General features: G+C 36.8%; 4 protein-coding genes across 5 annotated transcripts; 2 read left to right on the plus strand and 2 right to left on the minus strand.

Moving 5' to 3' along the window:
- Window positions 1-130: 130 nt before the first annotated feature.
- LOC117625273 (receptor-like protein EIX2) lies at window positions 131-3,217 on the minus strand. Its single transcript, XM_034356862.1, has one exon. It carries the CDS (start codon window positions 3,215-3,217, stop codon window positions 347-349), a length of 2,871 nt encoding a protein of 956 aa, XP_034212753.1. The 3' UTR covers window positions 131-346.
- Window positions 3,218-4,941: 1,724 nt separating this feature from the next.
- Window positions 4,942-9,729, plus strand: LOC117626667 (bystin). The gene is made up of 11 exons (XM_034358464.1): window positions 4,942-5,391; window positions 5,615-5,771; window positions 5,894-5,945; window positions 6,048-6,375; window positions 6,945-7,024; window positions 8,026-8,073; window positions 8,514-8,660; window positions 8,769-8,841; window positions 8,924-8,999; window positions 9,196-9,286; window positions 9,376-9,729. Exons 1-10 carry the CDS (start codon window positions 5,059-5,061, stop codon window positions 9,273-9,275), a joined length of 1,374 nt encoding a protein of 457 aa, XP_034214355.1. The 5' UTR covers window positions 4,942-5,058; the 3' UTR covers window positions 9,276-9,286; window positions 9,376-9,729.
- A 1,028-nt stretch (window positions 9,730-10,757) lies between these two features.
- On the plus strand, window positions 10,758-14,605 carry LOC117624922 (splicing factor YJU2). The gene is made up of 9 exons (XM_034356449.1): window positions 10,758-10,868; window positions 11,004-11,264; window positions 11,486-11,635; window positions 11,755-11,889; window positions 12,134-12,199; window positions 12,797-12,850; window positions 12,979-13,065; window positions 13,981-14,065; window positions 14,157-14,605. The coding sequence occupies exons 2-9, from the start codon at window positions 11,067-11,069 to the stop codon at window positions 14,414-14,416; spliced, it is 1,035 nt and encodes a 344-aa protein (XP_034212340.1). The 5' UTR covers window positions 10,758-10,868; window positions 11,004-11,066; the 3' UTR covers window positions 14,417-14,605.
- Window positions 14,606-15,147: 542 nt separating this feature from the next.
- On the minus strand, window positions 15,148-18,534 carry LOC117624921 (interactor of constitutive active ROPs 1-like). 2 transcript variants are annotated; one of them, XM_034356448.1, is made up of 4 exons: window positions 18,205-18,524; window positions 17,792-18,116; window positions 16,857-16,934; window positions 15,148-16,577 (listed from the first exon to the last, which is right to left on the minus strand). In XM_034356448.1, the coding sequence occupies exons 3-4, from the start codon at window positions 16,868-16,870 to the stop codon at window positions 15,446-15,448; spliced, it is 1,146 nt and encodes a 381-aa protein (XP_034212339.1). In that variant the 5' UTR covers window positions 16,871-16,934; window positions 17,792-18,116; window positions 18,205-18,524; the 3' UTR covers window positions 15,148-15,445. The 2 variants fall into 2 exon arrangements, with proteins under 2 accessions (XP_034212339.1, XP_034212338.1); XM_034356447.1 differs by lacking the exon at window positions 17,792-18,116 and having other exon boundaries at window positions 18,205-18,534.
- Between the last annotated feature and the right edge of the window lie 683 nt (window positions 18,535-19,217).

The raw sequence follows: 19,217 nt of genomic DNA on the forward strand, positions 1-19,217 counted from the left end.
ATCATTGAATGGGGACAGGGTTTTTTACCTAAGCCCTTTAAAATGTGATTAAATTATGAAGCTTTTTTTACTTAAGCCCTTAGTTCCAAGTTCTTTTTTATGAAGTTCCTTTTACCAGCCCAAAAAAATATGTAATGGATTTCCTTATTTATGGCTCTGCTTCTGGGTCAAATCTCTAGCTCGCTACTCACACAATTGTCTGTATACTTTCAAAAGTATTACAGCATGGAACATCACATATTTTAATCATATGCTTTTTGCTTGCCAAAGATGCACAAGGAGAAAAGTTCTGAAGGATTTTAAATTTTGTTTCCAACAACACATACTCAGTCTCCTTTGTAATCATCTACATGGCCTCTTCCCATCTTCTCCAGCTTCGCATCTTCACTGCTACTGCAACAAATATCCAGTCCTTGGCTTCATCCACGTATCGAAAATATGCATGTCTCCAGCTCTTGTTGAGCATTAGAGGCCCGATAACTCCCCAAAACCCCATTGCAAATCCAAGCATTACGACAAGGCAAGACCATAATATTTCATAACCATCTTCGCCAGCTTCTTCAGAATCATGGTCTACATTGCTGGTGCTTGTAGGAATCTGATGCAGCTCATCATCACCTGAGCAGTTCTTTGGTAGTGGAGCTCCGCAGAGTAGTGAGTTGCCAGTAAAACTATTTGAATCAAAAGGCTGTACCTCATAAACTTTTGGAAGTGGGCCAGATAAGTTGTTGTATGATAAGTTGAGGTGGCTTAATGTTGCCATTGCCAAGGACCACATGCTCATTGGAATTGTGCCGGAAAGTTGATTGTTTGATATATCGAAAGATTCTAATGACTTCAATTCGCCTATCTTTTGAGGGATGCTTCCTTCCAAATGATTATGTGACAAATTCAGGCCAAGCAATCCAGAAAGGGATGTCAATTCGTCAGGTATGAATCCAACCAAATTATTACTTGAGAGGTCCATACTAACTCCTAGAGATGAAATCCTTGCAGATTCGTATTCCCTTCCCTTTAAAACCTGCCAGATATTCTTGTTGTTTGGTTCTGCATCAATATCATACCCCTGCTGATCTGATTCTGGTTGGTTGGTTGAGTACTGCACCAACTGCATTCCATTGAGATAGTCAAAGCAGTGAGGGATGATTCCTGTTAGATCATTATGTGCAAGGTCCAAGACCTGCAGTGGGGAAAGTTGGCACAGTTGTGAAGGAATACTGCCATTGAACGTATTACTCCGTAAGCGGAGAATTATCAAGAACTCAAAGCTATCTCCAATCCACGCAGGTATATGCCCTGACAATCTATTATTGCCAAGATCCAAATGTTTCAGATAAGAGCAATTTCTCAAGGCCGAAGGGAGTTCCCCATGAAGACTATTGTTGTTCAAGTTCAACCATACTAGATGCCGAAGATAACCAACTGAGCTGGGAATAACCCCTGACAGGTTGTTTGATGAGAGGTCCACAGCATACAAGTTTTGGAGATTCTTCAAACATCCAGGAATTTCACCAGATAACCTGTTCTTTGAGAGATCGAGAGCACCCAAAGTCTCTATGTTGCACAATGAGGTTGGTACTGAACCCTTTATATGGTTACTGCCAAGAAATAAACTATCCAATCTAGGCATCCCATCAGAAAATTTTTGTGGAAGGGATCCAGTTATCTCATTGTATGATAGATCCAAGTAGGTTAGATGCAAGCCATGAAGCGATTTTGGTATCGTTCCTGAGATACTAGCATTGGACAAATCTAATGTGATGGTCTTCTGTGTTAGAAGCCATTGAGGAAATTGCGTCCCGAACTTGCAAGATTCCATCCTTACATGTTTGAGCTGAAAAGGAGGCTCCCAGTTGGACTTTACCCGGATTGTCAAATGGTTGAGGGCAAAGTTCAATATTTCCAACTTTGAGAGGTTGGCAAAGTGGACTTCAGAAACTATGCCATCTATATTATTTGAAGAAAGATCTAAGACTGTAAGGTTTGAAAGTTGCCCTAGACTCTCAGGAACTGTCCCATTCAATTGATTGTGTGAAAGATACAATTCTCTCAAGGTTGACAAATTCCCTAGGGAAAATGGAATAGGGCCGCTGAATGAATTCATCTGAAAGTCAAGGTATTTCAAATTTCTTAGCTTCCCCAGCCAATCTGGCAAACGGCCACTAGCTCCACTGTTGACTAACCTCAGTGTGTCTAAATCATATTCAGTGCATCCAGATAAAGTTCCACGAGTTCCTAATATATCTCCTTGAAATTGGTTCAGCGACAAGTCTAATGATTTTAGATGGCATGCATTTCTGAATATTGACAATAGCCCACCTTCAATACTATTGAAGACATTGTGAGAAAGATTGAGATGGACAAGGTTCTCAAGATTTCCCAACCAGGCAGGAATTGATGATTGCAAAATGTTGAATGAAAGATCAAGTCTTCTAAGGGAAGTCATGTTTCGAAGAGCATCAGGAATTGGACCAAGAAGTCCATTGTTTGCAAGATCTAAGGATTGAAGGTTGTGGAGAAAAGTGGCATTGGTGCCACCCCCTGGAAATTGAGTTTCATCAAGTCCACAATTCGACAATCGTAACCAAAGCAAAGAAGGAAGCATGCTGAGTACCTGCATTAAGTTTAGTGTCTCCTCAAAGTACAAGTCACTCATATCAAGGTGATGCAAAGACGACAGACGAGAAAGCCATAGAAGATCATCTACAATCAACAATGGTTGGTTACTGAGATCAAGAATCTGCAAGCTAGTAAGGTTTCCAATATGATGGGGAACCGTCCCAGAAAATTGTGTTGAAGATAAATTAAGATATTTCAGCTGCTTCATGGAACCAAAAAACTTGGGGATTGGTCCATCGCCTAAATTGTTTCCACTCAAATCCAAATATTTCAAATATTTCAACTCCAGCAAACAAGATAAGCTAACCTCAGTCGCCTGAAAGTGAACCTCTGTTCGGAGGCGTTTAGCTCGAAGATCAAGCTTGACAACATGTCCTGCACTTTGATCATCACAACTCACTCCTTTCCATTTGCAGCAGTCTTTGCCTTTCCAAGAGGAGAACCCGTCTGGTGTATCTTGAAAACTTTGCTGGAACTTTGTAAGAGCTTCTCTGTCTCTTTCTACGCAGCTGGCTGTTGAATTAATGCAGAAACAGAATGGTATGGCAGCCAACGATAAAACAAGTAGAACGAAGCCATGATCAGAAAATTTTCTCATATCCTTCAACTTACAAGTCCACTATAATGCCAGCTAAAAATGTGGTTTGCAAAGGCTTATGTGGTAAATGCCCAGCGAATGAATTGCTTGCTTCAAATTGTGCTATTGCCAAGTTCCTTAGAATTCTTAAAAAGACCAGAAAAACGTGTATATTCCACCAGTCTTGATTGTGTGCAATAACTTTTACAAGTTCACACTGCATGTTAAAGGCATCCACTAAGTATAAAAAGCTGATATTTTTTGGTCAAAAAGTAAAACGCTGATCTAGGAAGAAAAAAAGAGGAAGTTGAATAGCCATTTTATCTTCTAATGTTTGGTGCACATATTTCAAATTCAAGTTATTTCCAGTTTCACTCCTTAACCACTACACTTAGTACAAAGTTGATTTTCTCGATTATAATCATTTGGTTTAATGACATTCAGTTTCAGTTTTATTAGAGGAGATTGTGTTCAAATTTTTATAGATGACAATGATCAAATTAAACAAACATAATCTTTATAGAATAAAAAAAACATAACTACATTTTAGTAACACTTTAGTCCATCAAAAGTAGGCTTTTCCTGCAAGGGGCTTGTATCCAAAGTCCTAGGTTTGATTCCTCTCTTTCTTAATATCGCTTGTATTAAAAATAAATTTGAAAGGCCTTCCTTTTGTTCTTTGCTTTCTAGTTTTTTAAGAAATTTTTTGAGTGGTTTAGGACCCGTTTGATAACCTTTTTTTTTTTTTTTTTTGCTAGAAGTATAGAGGAAAAAGAGGGAGAATGAAAGAGACGATGAGATTGAAAGGGAAGATGATAGAGGAGGATGGGAGGGAGGAGTAACAAAAGTGAAAACAAAAATGAAAAACTGAAACTATTTGAAATTGTTTTCAAATTTGTTACTCCTTCCTTCTTTCCTTCCTCCCTTCTCATCCTGACCCCAAATTTGAATCTCATTTTCCTCTATACTTTAGCCCAAAAAATAAAAAGTTTTTCTATTTAAACCCCACACTTTTCTTTGCTCACCCCAATACTTTAATCATTAAGCTCTTAAGTTTTATTATTGTGTAAAAAGACAAAAAAGGTCATCCAACTTAATACTTAACCCTAATACATTTATATACACACCCCCACACACCCCACCACTCTTCATATTAAGTTTTAGAAAAACACAAACTCCTCTACACTCTATTGCCAAATTACTCTTCTCTTTCAATTCAAGAAACCTACTACTCTTATTCTCTTCACAAAACCTCCTAGTTCATTCTCAATGCTGCTACATATTTGACAACAATATTTTTATCTCTTTAAGTAATGTGAGGTTGAGGTGAACTTAGAGTGGTGAGAGGCAAGATAGCGGGGTGTGGGGTGTGAGGTTGATGAGTTTTATTTATTTATATATTTTTTTTTTTGTTGGGTGCGTATTTAGGGGTAGTTTGAAAAGATAGTGGAGTTTTCTTAGAAAATTGTGAAAATTTGAATTAAAAGTTAAGGTGAACAAAGAAAAATGCGGGGTTTAAATAGAAAAACTCAAAATAAATACTAAAAATTAAAATTAAAATAATTATCAAACGGCCCTTGGAGAGTAATTATTGGTGATTCATTCTTGTTGGGCCCTTGTGGTTCCTTCTCCTTCGGGTTCGGCCCTTTCTTTGCTGGCGTAGCCAAAACCGTAGGCCTCACCGCACCTGATCACTACGTGTAAAAAAAAAATTTGTCGCAGATAAATTTTTTTTTTTTTTTTCCCTGTTCGGCAATTTGTCGGTATGTAGTTAGGGTTTAGACTGAAGAAATAAGGTGGGGTTTAGCATCGAGAGAAAGAGAGAAAGAAAAAAGAAGAAAGCTTTGCCTGTAGCAGTTTCAATGGGGAAGAAGAGGCAGAGAGAGAGGCATCAGAATCCAGAGCCATTTCTCGCAGAAGAGAATGGCTCTGTGGCCTCGAAGAAGCAAACCAAGTCCAAGCAGCACCAGATGGAAGAGAAGCTGATATCTTCGGGCATGAGCTCGAAGATCCTCAAGGAGGCTCTGGCTCAGCAGAGGGAGGTCGAGGACGAGGAGAACCGTGCCCAAAACCCTAACAATTCCTTATTAAACGTCACTGAAGACCCGCGCAAGGATGAAGCAGCTGAGGAAGAGGAAGACATCGATGACTTCGGTGGATTCTCTGAAACGCACAGCCGTTTTGGCGGCTATGAAGTGAGTGTCGCTAGCTAAAATGTTATTTGTGACTTTTTAACGTATTTATTTGTTTATTGGCTCTTTTAGGATAGTGAGAATCTGTGGGGAAACATAGGAAATGTAAATGAATGCTGAATTGTGTTATTTTGTTACTTTTTAAATTGTTATTTTTCTCTTGGCTGAAAAGCATTGATTTGTAGATGAGACCAAATTAAATAGTCTTGTTTCTTTTGAATTTCAGGAGAATGATGAACATGATGAGAAATTATTAAACGAGATTGATGAAGATGATGAGAATCTATTAGAGGCATTCTTGTCAAAGTCTGCGGGTCCACAACGTACTCTTGCAGACCTCATTGTCGCAAGAATTAAAGAGAAGGATTCAGATGTCAGCTCAGGTTGAAATGGAATATGATTTCATTGTTCTTGCTTGTTTCTTGAATCTCAAATCTAACAAAATTGCGTCATTAGCTTAAGCTGAAGATCTTTTCATTAATATGTTTTCATTTGTTGATTGCAGATGCTAGGCCTTTGCCTAAATTGGATACCTCCCTCATAGAATTGTATAAGGGGTAAGTAACCTATCCTTTCTTTCGTTAGTACATAATATTTAAACGCATATATGTGATTTGACTAATGCTAAACTTCTTCTTAAATTTTCACTGTTTATGCAGAGTTGGCAAGTTTCTTAGTAAGTACACTGCTGGCAAGGTTCCCAAACCATTCAAACACATCCCTTCAGTGCCTCGATGGGAAGATGTCCTATATTTGACTGAGCCTGAGAATTGGTCACCAAATGCAATGTACCAAGCTACGAGAATTTTTGCTTCCAATTTGGGTAAGCAGAAGGTAGAACGTTTCTACAAGCTTGTGTTGCTCCCACGAGTGAGAGAAGACATCCGGAAGCATAAGCGCTTGCATTTTGCCCTATATCAATCTTTGAAAAAGTCTTTGTACAAGCCTGCTGCCTTTTTCTTAGGAATACTTCTTCCGTTGTGTGAGGTATACAATTCTCAAAACATGCCATGCTTGCCCACCTAATTGCAGTGTTTTGAAGTTTAAGCGTGTTGCTTGTTTATTTTGGCAGCTCATTCATTTATTTCCTTCTCTGTTATACTGAAGTTAAGTTCTTGAGTTTGCCTGTTGGTATTATTCCAGTTTGAGGTGCAAAACAGAAGCATTAATTCATATTATTGGACCATCACTAAATTATTATTATGGAGTTCTCTTGATTTCTGTTTTTTATTTTTTATTTCATACAATAAATCAAGTTGTGGCATTGTGGTTTGCATTGTAGCACATGATTTGAAATATTTTTCCAATCTACCTATGAAATATATATTGTTCATGATGTATGCTTCATGCAGGGATTCATGATTTTCTGTTTTTAACCTTCTTTGCTAGTCTATTCGTATTACTCCAAACCAAGTTTTTGAAGTGTGATTTTCACCTCAATTTTATTATTTGAATGGGATGCTTAGATCTGAAAATGTTTTTCTGGCTTTGGAATGGATGTTTTGATAATTCTAATGCACTCCCCTTTGGCCCCATTTCACCCTCTTCTTGAACAGTCAGGGACGTGTAATCTAAGAGAAGCTGTTATTTTTGGGAGCATTATAGAAAAGGTCTCCATTCCTCCACTTCATTCAAGGTACGGTAGCTGCCCTATGAAGATTGGTATTGGTCCATGAATTTTAAATGAATTTTGGGCTTTTGGCATAACAGAAGGCTTCCAAACATACCCTTTAAAATGAAGATGTGCTTGATAGAAATTTAATCCTAACAAGTAATAAAGTCATCTAAGTTATATGATCGAAGGACAAACAATTTGAATTTTTTTTACTAGCAGCCCATGTGACAAGTGTTGCGGATAATTAGATCTTCAAATTCTATTACTTTAAATTCCATATTAAATTTGTATAAGACACAAAGTTCTTGTAAACTAGTAACTGGCTGTACTTTTTGTTTTGTTAAATTTCTTCTGTTTTCTCTCAACAGAAGATAAAAATTAATTGTATGAACTGTGAAAATAGTATTCTTAGTTTTGAATTTCATTTTTCCGGGTGCTTATAATTGTTGTGTGACAACTAATGAAGCCACTGTTAAGATCACATTGTGTAAGATTTTTTTTTTTTTTTTTTAAAATTAAGTTGATGTTGAAATCTATTATTTGGAACTTTTTATATCTTGAATTTACTTTCTGCTTGTTGTAATTTGAGTCTCCCTAAGATAACCACTGTGGTTAGTTTTTACCAATTGGCCTGAGTCAATCCATTATGGTTAATTTTCTCGACAGAATTTTCGTTAAAATTTATTTATCACTAAATGCTTTTAATTTGTTTGTGTAGATTAGAATGCCATGAACACCTAGATTGAGCAAGGCTATCAGTAGTCAATTCCATCTTAAATCTTTTTGAATCAATCAAATAATTTGTGAATCCAATTAAATATTGATCATGCACAAATCTCCTGATTATATCTTATTTCTTTAGCTAGGAATCTACGCTTCTATAAGATTTCCATCTTTGTTTTTGTCTTGTCTTGTGGAAGTTGATTCTCTCATGTTTTGTTTTTGTTGGAGGTTATAATATTTATTCATTTTTCTTGTAATCCATCTGGGATCTCTGACACATGATTTTGATGTATTTGCAGTGTTGCATTAATGAAGCTTGCAGAGATGAAATACTGTGGCACAACGAGGTATTCAACCATTTAACAATTAGTATTTTCAACATGGTTTGAAAGACATAAAGAGACATCTTCTCTTAAATGAGTATGTGGTCACAAGATAGGTGTACTTGTGCCTATAAAAGTTTGAAAGAAAGGATTTAAGATTTTTTTTTTTAATTATTTAAATAATTGTAAAATATGCGAGCCAAAAAATTAATGCATCTGGTGAAAGGGATGGTAAGGGAGGCCTAAGGTCCTGATTCAGTAGAAAGATATAGATCTGTTCAATAATCCTCCCCTGTATAATGCATAAGGTTAATCACTGTCGTTACATGACATTTGTTGAATATAATGTAGTTAAATATTTGATGATTGGTCAGTTTAGAAGTACTCTTCTTGTTAGTATAAAGGGAGAAGATCCCCCCTATGCAACACTGTTTTGACAATGTTGGTTTTATGACTTGTTGCAGTTACTTTATAAAGCTTCTTTTGGATAAAAAATATGCCTTACCATATCGCGTACTCGATGCTGTTGTTGCACATTTTATGAGATTCTTGGAGGAAACAAGGCTAATGCCTGTTATATGGCACCAGTCACTTCTTACATTTGTGCAAAGGTGAGCAATTTTTTTAAAAGTTTCTTCCTTGCCTAAATGACTTGATTTTTTTTTTTTTTCTTATTGTCTTTTTCATCATATACAGTTTACCGTGCATCATTCTTGTAGGTACAAAAACGAATTACAAAAAGAGGATAAAGATAATCTTAGAAATCTTCTTGAAAAGCAAAAGCACTATTTGGTAGGAGCATTTTCTCTAGAAAGAGTTTAATTTATATAACTTTGTGGCAATATGTAATCCCTATTCTGTGATTCAATTGTAGGTAACCCCTGAAATAAGAAGGGAACTAGATCATAGCCGCAATCGTGGAGAGAAAGAGGATGATCTTATGTCAATCGATATCCTTTTCTTTTTTGCTTTGTGTTTTCATTTGCTTCACAGTAGTCAACTTTTTTCGTAGTGCTTCTAAAATCCAACTTTTTTGGACAATGAGCTGGAAATGGCATGTGATCACGCAAATGCCATATTAGCATTGAATTCTAAGAGTACATTAAAACGAAGAAAATATTGTGTGTTCCCCTTGACTTTACATACCATATCCAGTTGGTGTGATCAATAAACCTTTTGAAGAGGATTTGTCTGACATTCCAGAGGTGCCTATGGAGGACGACTAGTTTATCGCTCGGTATGATGCTTGTATATGCTGCACTTTTAATTTTTTTATGTTTTTTCTATTGTGAAGTGGTGGATCCGAAATCCATTAATCTGTTGCAGGCTGAGTTGGCCGAAGGAATCTCCTATTAGGAGCAAATGCAATGGTTTGACATCAGAATTGAAGCATTTTTGGGAGCATGGTTTACTTACTAGATAGTTTATACAAGCTTTTTTTTTCTTTTCTTTTTTTTTTTTTGTATTTTTTTTTTCAAACAGCTTCTAGTAATTATATAAATCCGGATATTCATGAGTGATGTGCTGTTTAAAATATTGTGGTTGAAAATTGAAGTTGAGACCACAATTTGAAGGAACAAAAGATTTACATTGTCATATTTGCTCCCCTGTTCGAGGCCACATTATTTATATCCCGATGCAATTTTATTAATACTAGTCCAGAAAAACAAATGATGCTTATTTATTTTTCATTATCTCAATGGGTAAATTTTATTTTCTGTTCCCTGTTTTTATATTACTTGGGGCTTGATGTCTTTGACTTACCCTCCTTACCACATTGTAGGCCTATTGACTGTGAACCTTTGTGTTCGGCTCTGTCCAGGTTTTATACTGCTAGGGTTAAATTGAACGTGCATTTTGGTTCGAACTGAACCAAAGTACAATTAATTTGGTTCGATTCAATTCGGTCTAATTAAAAATGGCCTAAATTGTTCATTGCTATTATTACGTCGAGTTGATATTAATTATTGAATATCAAAACTTTAAATTCTCTAATCATTTGAATTGGAGATCACTTCTCTCTCAAGATTTTAGGGATGGAGCTGTATTAAGGTTAGGGGTGGCCTTGGCCCCTCTCACCACAAATTAGTACTTGTTAAAATTATATTTCAATATGAATATAGTAGTAAAATCTTTATGAAAGAAAATCATTCATTTCAATTTGGTACTCTTGTAGGTAATAATTTACTCAATAAGCCAAAAAAGCATATAACTAAACTCTGTGTTTGAAGTTTTGGCCTCCCGAATATAAAATCCTAGCTCCGTCCAGTAAAGAAGTTTTATCAACTATTTCTTTAGATGTATATAAGAGAATATTTATATAATTTATTGTAGATATAAAAGCAGAGACCTCAAACGATGAAATCAAAAACCCCCTCTCTTTTTTTAATCCAAACCTAAAATACTATTTACTTAACAAAAATATTAAAACACCACTCTATTGTCTTTTAAGTTTTTTTATATTTTCATATGTATACCTATATATTTACCTAATTAAAGGCAAAAGGTCAATAAAATAAAAATCGATCCTTAAATAAATTGGTTTACTTTAGTTATACTAGTTTGATTGCCTTTCAAACAACCACAACAACCAAAAATAATAATAATAATAATAATAACTAGTTTGATTGCCTAAATGAAATATTTCGACCAATAATTGAGCGAACATTTCGGTCAATAACCCAACATTGTTACGTTGAAGCCGGACCGACCGACCCAGCCGGTCTAGTTGGAAAAACCGAAAAACTCGGCGCTCTTAGGCTTAACATATAAATCCCTACGATTCTCCAAAATCCCAAAAAAGCTCGCGCGTTCAACAGGTATCATCTTCCACACCGAGTCCTCCTATTTTCACAAGAATGCTTCTTTGTTTGGGGTTTTGCGAATACTATATATTAACATCTATTTTTCACAACATAAAACTTCCACACTAACTGAATCTTTCGGATATTTAGTTGATAAAGAGAAGCAAATTGAATTGAATCAGAGAGCTTAAGGGTTTTTGAAGAGAAGCGAAGATGGGAGAGCGTAAGGTTCTGAACAAGTACTATCCACCGGACTTCGACCCATCGAAGCTGCCCAGAATTAGGAGGCCCAAGAATCAACAGATAAAGGTGCGGATGATGCTTCCCATGAGCATTCGCTGCAATACTTGTGGCAATTACATCTACAAAGGCACCAAATTCAATTCTCGCAAAGAAGATGTCGTCGGAGAGGTACTTCGTTGATCAGTAGGGTTTCTAATTGCATAGCCTAGCTCGCCTTGATTTGATTTCTAAGGTTTTTCTTTTTGTTTTAACTCATAATCGGCATGCTTGTTATTTTAGAACAATCGTCTTGGCCTTTTGGGCATTTGGTGTTTGATTATTTCTTTTGGTTTGACACGATATTTGTTATGTTCTGTGGACTGACTTATTAAGGTTTTTATCATTTGCAGACATATTTGGGAATTCAAATATTTAGATTTTACTTCAAATGTACCAAATGCTCCGCTGAGCTCGCGATGAAGACAGACCCACAGAATTCAGACTATGTTGTTGAGGCCGGTGCTACACGAAATTTTGAACCCTGGCGCAATGAGGATGAGGTAAAAGAGAAGCAAAAGAAAAAAGGATAACTTTCAACTTACCGCGTGTTTTCAGATTCCCTTATACTGTGATCACTGATCAACATTGTTTAACGGCTCAATATATATTTTCTTTTCAGGAATTAGATAAGGAGAAACAAAAAAGGGAGTCTGAAGAAATGGGAGATGCGATGAAATCCTTGGAGAACAGAACCCAGGATTCCAAAAGAGAGATGGACATCATGGCTGCTTTGGATGAGATGAAGTCCATGAAGGTAGGTGCCTGACTAGTGTATCTTGTGACAAGGTCATCAAATTTGATGCTTTGTAACTTGAATAGATGGATAGATAATGTAGTGGATGTGATGTAATTATACAGTTCTGCAACTAAATTGTAGTGCATCACATTTACGTTTATGTAAATATGTATATGTATAATACATTATGTAGTATTCAATTCCTTTGTATCGGCTGCAAGTCAGTATCCTCTAATACTAATACAATGTTTGTGGTTTCCAGGCCAGACATTTTAATGTGAGTGTGGATGATATGTTGGAGGCTTTGAAACATACGGCTGCTTTAAAGGTACAAAATTATGCACTTTTTATATCTAGACCAGTTTAAACCCAATAAATACAGACGCATGTATATATATGGTATTGCTCCCTGTCCAGTGTCCTGTATTGTATGATGTATACATGCGAATCTCTTTAGATATTATTATGCAAAAACATATAGGACCATGGTTCCTGAAGTGTGTGACGTTGTGGTTTCCATGAATTTGTTACAACATCATGTAATTCAGGGTACAATAATAATATAACCAAAAAATTTGATAGGGAACTTCTAAAGCCCGCGTATTATAATGAGTTGGTTGACTGTCTTTTTTATTAAGAAAGAAAAAAGAAGCTGCACTTAATTAAAAGTGAGTTGAATTATCTTCTTGTTCCGAACCCAGTCAATGGATAAACCAAATACCTGATGTAATCAGCTTATTGAAATGAGATACATCACCTAGGGAGGTGAATTTGAAGGAGTGAAGAGTTTTATTATATACATGCGTTTGTTCTTCCGGAAGCATGTTTTGTGCATTCATTGCTATCTTCAACTTACTCTGCTACCTGTTTAGTCTCAGTTTTATCATTTAGTTTTGAATGTAATAAAATATTGATGTGCTGACAGGAGAAAATGATTGAAGAGGAGGATGAAGCAGCCTTAAAATCAGTACTATTCCATGTTAGTATTGACGTACTACCTTTGTTTTATGTTCAGCTTAATTCTGTTTCTTTTTTCCTATTCTTTATTGTGGGCTGTTTGTTTCTAATACGACCTTTCTTTTTTTGTTTTCAAAAAAATTTATGCAGAACTCAAAAGATTTTGTTCGAAGGGTTCCTGATGAAGATATTGAGCCTTTAAGTGGCAACGGTGAAACATCAGATCATAATTTCAAGGTATGACTTGTTGGTTGTTGTTTAGATATTGGTGTCTTATCAAAGAATACATGGACAATGTGTTGAACCTTTTGTTTTAGATTAATCCAGCTCTACCTTATAGAGTCTTTAATGTCCGTCCCTGGATGGAGTATAACATGTGTGCAGTTTTTGATATAGGTAGCATGTGTTCTTATTTCCGTTTTATTTGAAGTGTGTATTCTTGAGCATTTCAAGTGGGATACCCATAAATAGACAATGGGATCCATGCTACCTCCACAATGCACGACAGAGAATATGCTTCCACTATCTTCAAATAATTGTCATTCCTCTAGATTTAGCATTTCCCTCTGAACTTGGTTATTGTAGTGTAAATGGCAGAAACAATCTTCTATATAGGATCTGTTCCCTTATGTCATCAAGCTCGACGTAATTTTAGGTAGATGACATGTAAAGATTAGTCAAGTCTTTAGCATGTGGTTGTTGATATTCCTTACAGATAATTCTACGTGCACTTTGAGGTCTACATGATGCTTCCACTATTCAAGTACTTTTTAGGCCCGTAATATGGTGTAGGAAAAAGGTTTAGCTTGAGAGTCTTAGATATGACGTGATGTTAGAGGAGAAAATTGTGAACATCAATATAGGGCGGATGAAGGCTTTATAGATGATAAGGGGAGAGAGAGTGGGTGGGCACAAAACTGAAAGTTTCTTTTCATAATTGCTAGAAATTGCATAGTAACACTTACACTGGGTGGCGATCAATCACCCTGTGGAATGAAAGGAATTAATACTTTCCCCTGTGGGCTAGTAGGCCTCAACTTGCTTAAATAACACTGACCATGTTTTATGTCGCAACAGTTAATGTGATATCCATGTCTCTGTAATGGACAACAGTAAGCTTACGAATGTTTGTGTGCACATTTTACCATGCAGAGGCCAAAGCTTACCCAAGACGCACCTAGCAACCCGACAGATTGGTTGACAAAAAGCAGTATTTTTAATATCTCAAGCAACAGAGGTATGCTCGACACACTAAGTTTTGGTCTCTGAATTCCTTTATAGATTTCCGTTTGGCATTATTGAGCATTTTATTATTTGGCTATTGATAGGAAATCAAAATGGCTCAGAAGCTCCAACTGATGCTAAATTCACTCTGAAGTCGTCAACTGTTAGGGTTTCTATAGTTAAGAAACCAGTTGCGGCTGAAGGTAACAAGTCCGCGGAAGGAGAAGATAAGAAACAATTGGGAGAGGAGGTTCAAAATTCTACAAAACCAAATGATGAAAAGCAAGAGGGAGAGAATAAAACCAATGTTACAAGCAATGTACTACAGTCATTGTGCCAAAACTATGATAGTGATGATGAATAGTTGTCGATTAGTTTTATCTACTTCTCATTTTTATTCCCACAATCATGTCTTGAGGAAATCTTTTCAGTATATCCTGATCTATCTTGGTTACCATTATGTATTAAGAGAATGAATGTTGTAAAAATTAGTACATAACTTCTGTAGTGTGGGCCTAACTTTTCTGAAGGAAATATTTTAACTTTCTGGCCCCCCTTAGTTAGTACTATGTATACATGGTGATTGTTGTATGGGTATATTGAGACCAGAAATTGTGAACATTGATTAGGGAAGGGGAAATTGTGAACATGGTGATTGTTGTATGGGTATATTGTTATACATGGTGATTGTAATGTACCAATCAACAAGGACATACTTAGATCTTCCTGTCTGATACAATTTGGAAGGGGAAGAAACTACACAACATAATCATGATCTGCTTGTCTGAAGCAATTTATTTATCTGAAAAGTGAAACAACAGGAATTTCAGGAACTCTTGCCAGACGCTATGATTGTTCTCCTCAAATACATAATCCAAGTCCACAAGGTGCAAATTGAGTGTCTCATTCACAAACCCACTTCTGCTAACCTCCCTGATTTACAGAACTGGATATAATTATGATTTTGGCCTGATTGTGGGTGTTTTAAGTATCTGGCTGGGTTGGCTTTCTGCAGGACATCTTATTGTGCGTTTATTTTCTCTTTTGTTCTGCAGAATATGATGTGATATTTACAATGCAACAAAATGATGAAAATACCATAGGGATGGAGAATTGTATTCAGGTAAGCCAACAACAAAATATCCCATTTATTCGCGAAGAGTTACTAAAACCCTACTCATAAACTGAAATAAAACATGTCAAGATCATTTCAAACAATTATACAAAGCCTTCGAAAATGCTAAGAAAAACAATGGCTAAGACGGTAGTCTGAAGCACACTGCCTACCGAATGTGAAACGGTAAGGAACTGTTTTGCCACCATCAAACACATTAACAGAAACATATTTTTGAAGTTAAGCATGGGCGTAGGCAAGAGACGCAAAAAGGTATCTCTATCTCTGGCCCTTCTTTTTCCACAAGTCACCAAACATTTTTATCCCGGAACCCTTTCGTTTCCCACTTCCAAATCCATCATCCAAATCATCAGCAGGTGACCCAACAAAGCCAGCATAGCCACCAGCTGGTGGCTCAAACACTCCACCAAAGTGCTTATCCATGGAGCCACACCTCTCAGAAATCCTCCCATTCATCTCCATACCCCCCGAAAGTACTGCTGCAGCAGCATCTGCTGCCTTTCTCCACTGCTCTGTCTGTATTCTCATCTTCTTCATCTCAGCGTCCAATGCTTCCTTTGCTCCTTCCATTGCTTGCAGCTTCTCATTCAACTGGCCTGCACTGGCCTTACTTGCTTCCAGCTCTTCTTGAAGCTGGCTTAACTTCAAGGTCATTTCCTTGTCCTTTGCCTGTGCAGATGAGAAATTTAAAGCTGCCTCATTCAGCTGATTTTTCAAACCCTCATTTTCTTGACCAAACACCTCTAGCTCCTTTGCCTTCTCTTCCAACTCAGCTCTTAGCATGTTTATCTCATCATTCTTCAAAGCCAGGTCATGTAAGGGCAGTTTCTCTCGTTCCATAACTGATGGTGGTTCAGCTGATATATCAACTGGTTTGGTTTCTTCTTCCACTTGATCATTCTCACTAGGTTCAACCTTGGGCTCAACTGTGACGTGTTCCACAGGGACTTCGAAAACATCAGTTTCCCTTTGGCAGTCATCTGGAACTTCCTCAGAGGTACAACTGTCTGTCTTGTTAGAATCTTGAATCTCCAATGAGGGATGCGTTTCATGGATTTTCACTGGCTCTGAAGTCCCAACTGGTTTCTTAATTTTCTTTTCCAGTTTCTCTTGGGCTTCTTTCTTTGCAGCCTCAGCTGAAGCCAACTGCTCTTTCAAAATCCTTAGCTCTTCTTGTGCTTGCCCAAGTTGTGATTCTAAATCAGCAAGGCGGGTTCCAAGCTTCTTTTGATTTAGTGGATCAGATTGTGAACCTCTTGGGGAACGACGATCTCCTAGCTTTGGACTTCGGTCAGTGATTGGTCGATGATGGAGTGGATCTGAATCAGAGCTTGAAGTCCTGAGCTGATGTGCTCCTCGAGGAGACGGCCTCTGAACCATTTCGGAGCCCCTATTCCTCAAAAGCAATGAGGAGAAATTTCCATCAGAATTCCATTTTCATATATACTCACATATCTCTTAAGACATGTAATATGAACCATTAGAGTTCAAAAAAGAACTTTCTATTAGGATAAAACACAGTTCTGATCACTGTATTTAGGGCCAAAAACAGATTTGGTCACCCTTGTATTTGTAATTATAGCATGCACATAAACACACGTCTTCACAGCAGCAGGACACAGAAATCAAACCCAGATAAAAGCTTTTATGATAAAGAGCATCCTCTAACCTTGATCGCGGCATTTGTTGAGCTTAGAAGATTGGCTGAAGAAAAGAGACGAGGACTTGCAAGTTGAAAGCTTGTGTTCTGCACAATTTTAGTTGTGATCATAAGAAAGAAATAAGCAGTCTGAATAAAACACATAACTAGGATATCAGCATAATAATGGTAGTTGAAAATGCTGTTGTATGTATTATCGAATAAAAACTCCATGCTCCTTTTAACTCACATTCTACCTTAAACTACTTTGATGCAAAATACAAGGTGGGAAAAATGATCCTGGAGCAACTAATATTTTGATGCAATAGAAGTTCCAAAATAATAATCATATTCTACTTCCTCTGAGGATCATTCTTCTAACAGAAGCATGCCTAAACTTACTAGGGCAATGACATTCAAATATCCCTGCTAAGCACAAATCCACTACTGCTCACAAATGAGAGCCTCTATAAACAAATAAAGGGTAAATTGACCCATCTGGAAAAAATATGTGGTTACTCAATTCAAGGCATATTTTCACTTTTTGCAAAACCCTACTTCCCTCATAGACTGCATCTCCCCCAGTATGCTTCTGGGACAGTGCAAAAGCATTCTCAAACATCTCTCTTCCCCATCCACCATGTATCTTATTATGCATTACCACATTATCAAATGCAGGGCATGCTTTTCAACCTAAAAGCTCAGAGTATTTCTTGGGCTTGAAATTTGGCAGGGGGGCACTCTCGTCATTTGGCCTTTTTTCTCCAAAATTGCATCCACTTTTCTTTTGTTCCGCTGACAAGCTCATGCAATGTGCTGGAAAGCTGAAAAGTGGATACTTTTATAGAAATCATGTGACAATCGCTTTGTGTCCGATGATGTCTATTATCATTAAGCTCATGTAATTTTCTGTATTTTTTTCCTCGGATAGTCTAAATGGAAGTAAAAGTCTCAATAAAATGTACCTCATGTATCCAAAGTCAGATAATAAAAATTCAAGACTCAGATCCTTGAACAATATCAGTCCAAAACAAAAGCATCCATGAACAATATCAGTCTCCAAACAAAAGGATCCTTGAACAATAAACCCCCTCTCTCTCTCTCTGTGAGTGTGTCTATCACTGTTTCTGGTTGTGAAGAATGAGAAAAGGGAAAGGAAGTTTTGAGTATTTGGATCTCAAAACTCGTGGTGAGGAGTTTTTGGTAGCCACTAGTCACTAGATATCAACTTTTACTTCTCTGCCTCTCTTTCTTACGATCAAAGGACATGATTAACAGTTAAACACCCAACTGGCAGAAAATGTGACAATAAAAGGTAAGAAAACAGCACAAAAATAAAAATCCAAAAGCAGTGGAAACAGTATAAATAGGTTCTCACCTTGCAGCAAAGTAAATCAGGGTTTAAAACTAACACTCTGTTTTGTAATCTGAGTGGCATCGGAACTGGAAGAACTCCATTGAAAGACCTCTCCTTGTGAATATGTAATATGCAATGGGGATTAAAGAAAGGGGTAAAGGATGGTTTTTTGAGCTCCACAGGTTGGGTTGGTGTTAAAAGCTGGCAGCTTTTTTTTGAAACATTCTGACTAGGCGGTAAAAACACTGCCCAGAAGAGCTATCTACCTAGAAAGAGAGTGTCTTATAATGAAGACAGCCTAGATAGAGAAACAAGTTTGAATTAAAGGAAGTGTGAGAGAGAGAGAGAGAGAGAGAGAGAGAGAGAGTGAGTGGATTTCAGCTTTTCAAGAAGGTGCAAGAAGAAGAGGACAAAAGGGTAATTTTAAAGAAAGGACTAATAATTCAATATAAGGATCTTGGGAAAATCCAACCTGTATAAATCTTAACTATCGTAAACTCTTGTCCTTTTGTCTCTCTTCGAAGTTCAAACCTTTTTAAAACTCTCTCAACTTTTTCCTTTTGTTTCTTTAATGGCGCTGTGTGCATTTTGACCATATAAATATGTGCACTTTGACAATGCGTGCATGTATAGAAGGAAAAGGCTGTTTAGGGGCAGTGCATGCAAATAAATAGACATCTTGGAATCACCTCCTTTGTCCTTGTTCATTCCAAGTTTTGTAAACCAAACTTTAAAAATGACCTCAAAAAAAACCGAACTTTGTACAAGCGTATTGAAGGAGAGGAAAATCCATCGCTTCCTCGGGTACTTGGATAAACGCTTTTAATCACTTCAATTGTAAAGCTCTCATATAACTTCAACTCGACACAATACAGCTTAGTTTTTATTCAATGCAGTTTAATTACCAACACCCTTCTTTTATTTTTCTTTCTTTTGATAATCTTAACAGCACATGGGTGTATAGTATTATTATTGTTAAGCTATCACTGTAATTGACCCCACTTGATCTCCAAGATATAATCATGGTGTTTAAC

Source organism: Prunus dulcis, chromosome 4 (genome assembly GCF_902201215.1).
Source record: "Prunus dulcis chromosome 4, ALMONDv2, whole genome shotgun sequence".
Lineage (NCBI taxonomy): Eukaryota > Viridiplantae > Streptophyta > Magnoliopsida > Rosales > Rosaceae > Prunus > Prunus dulcis.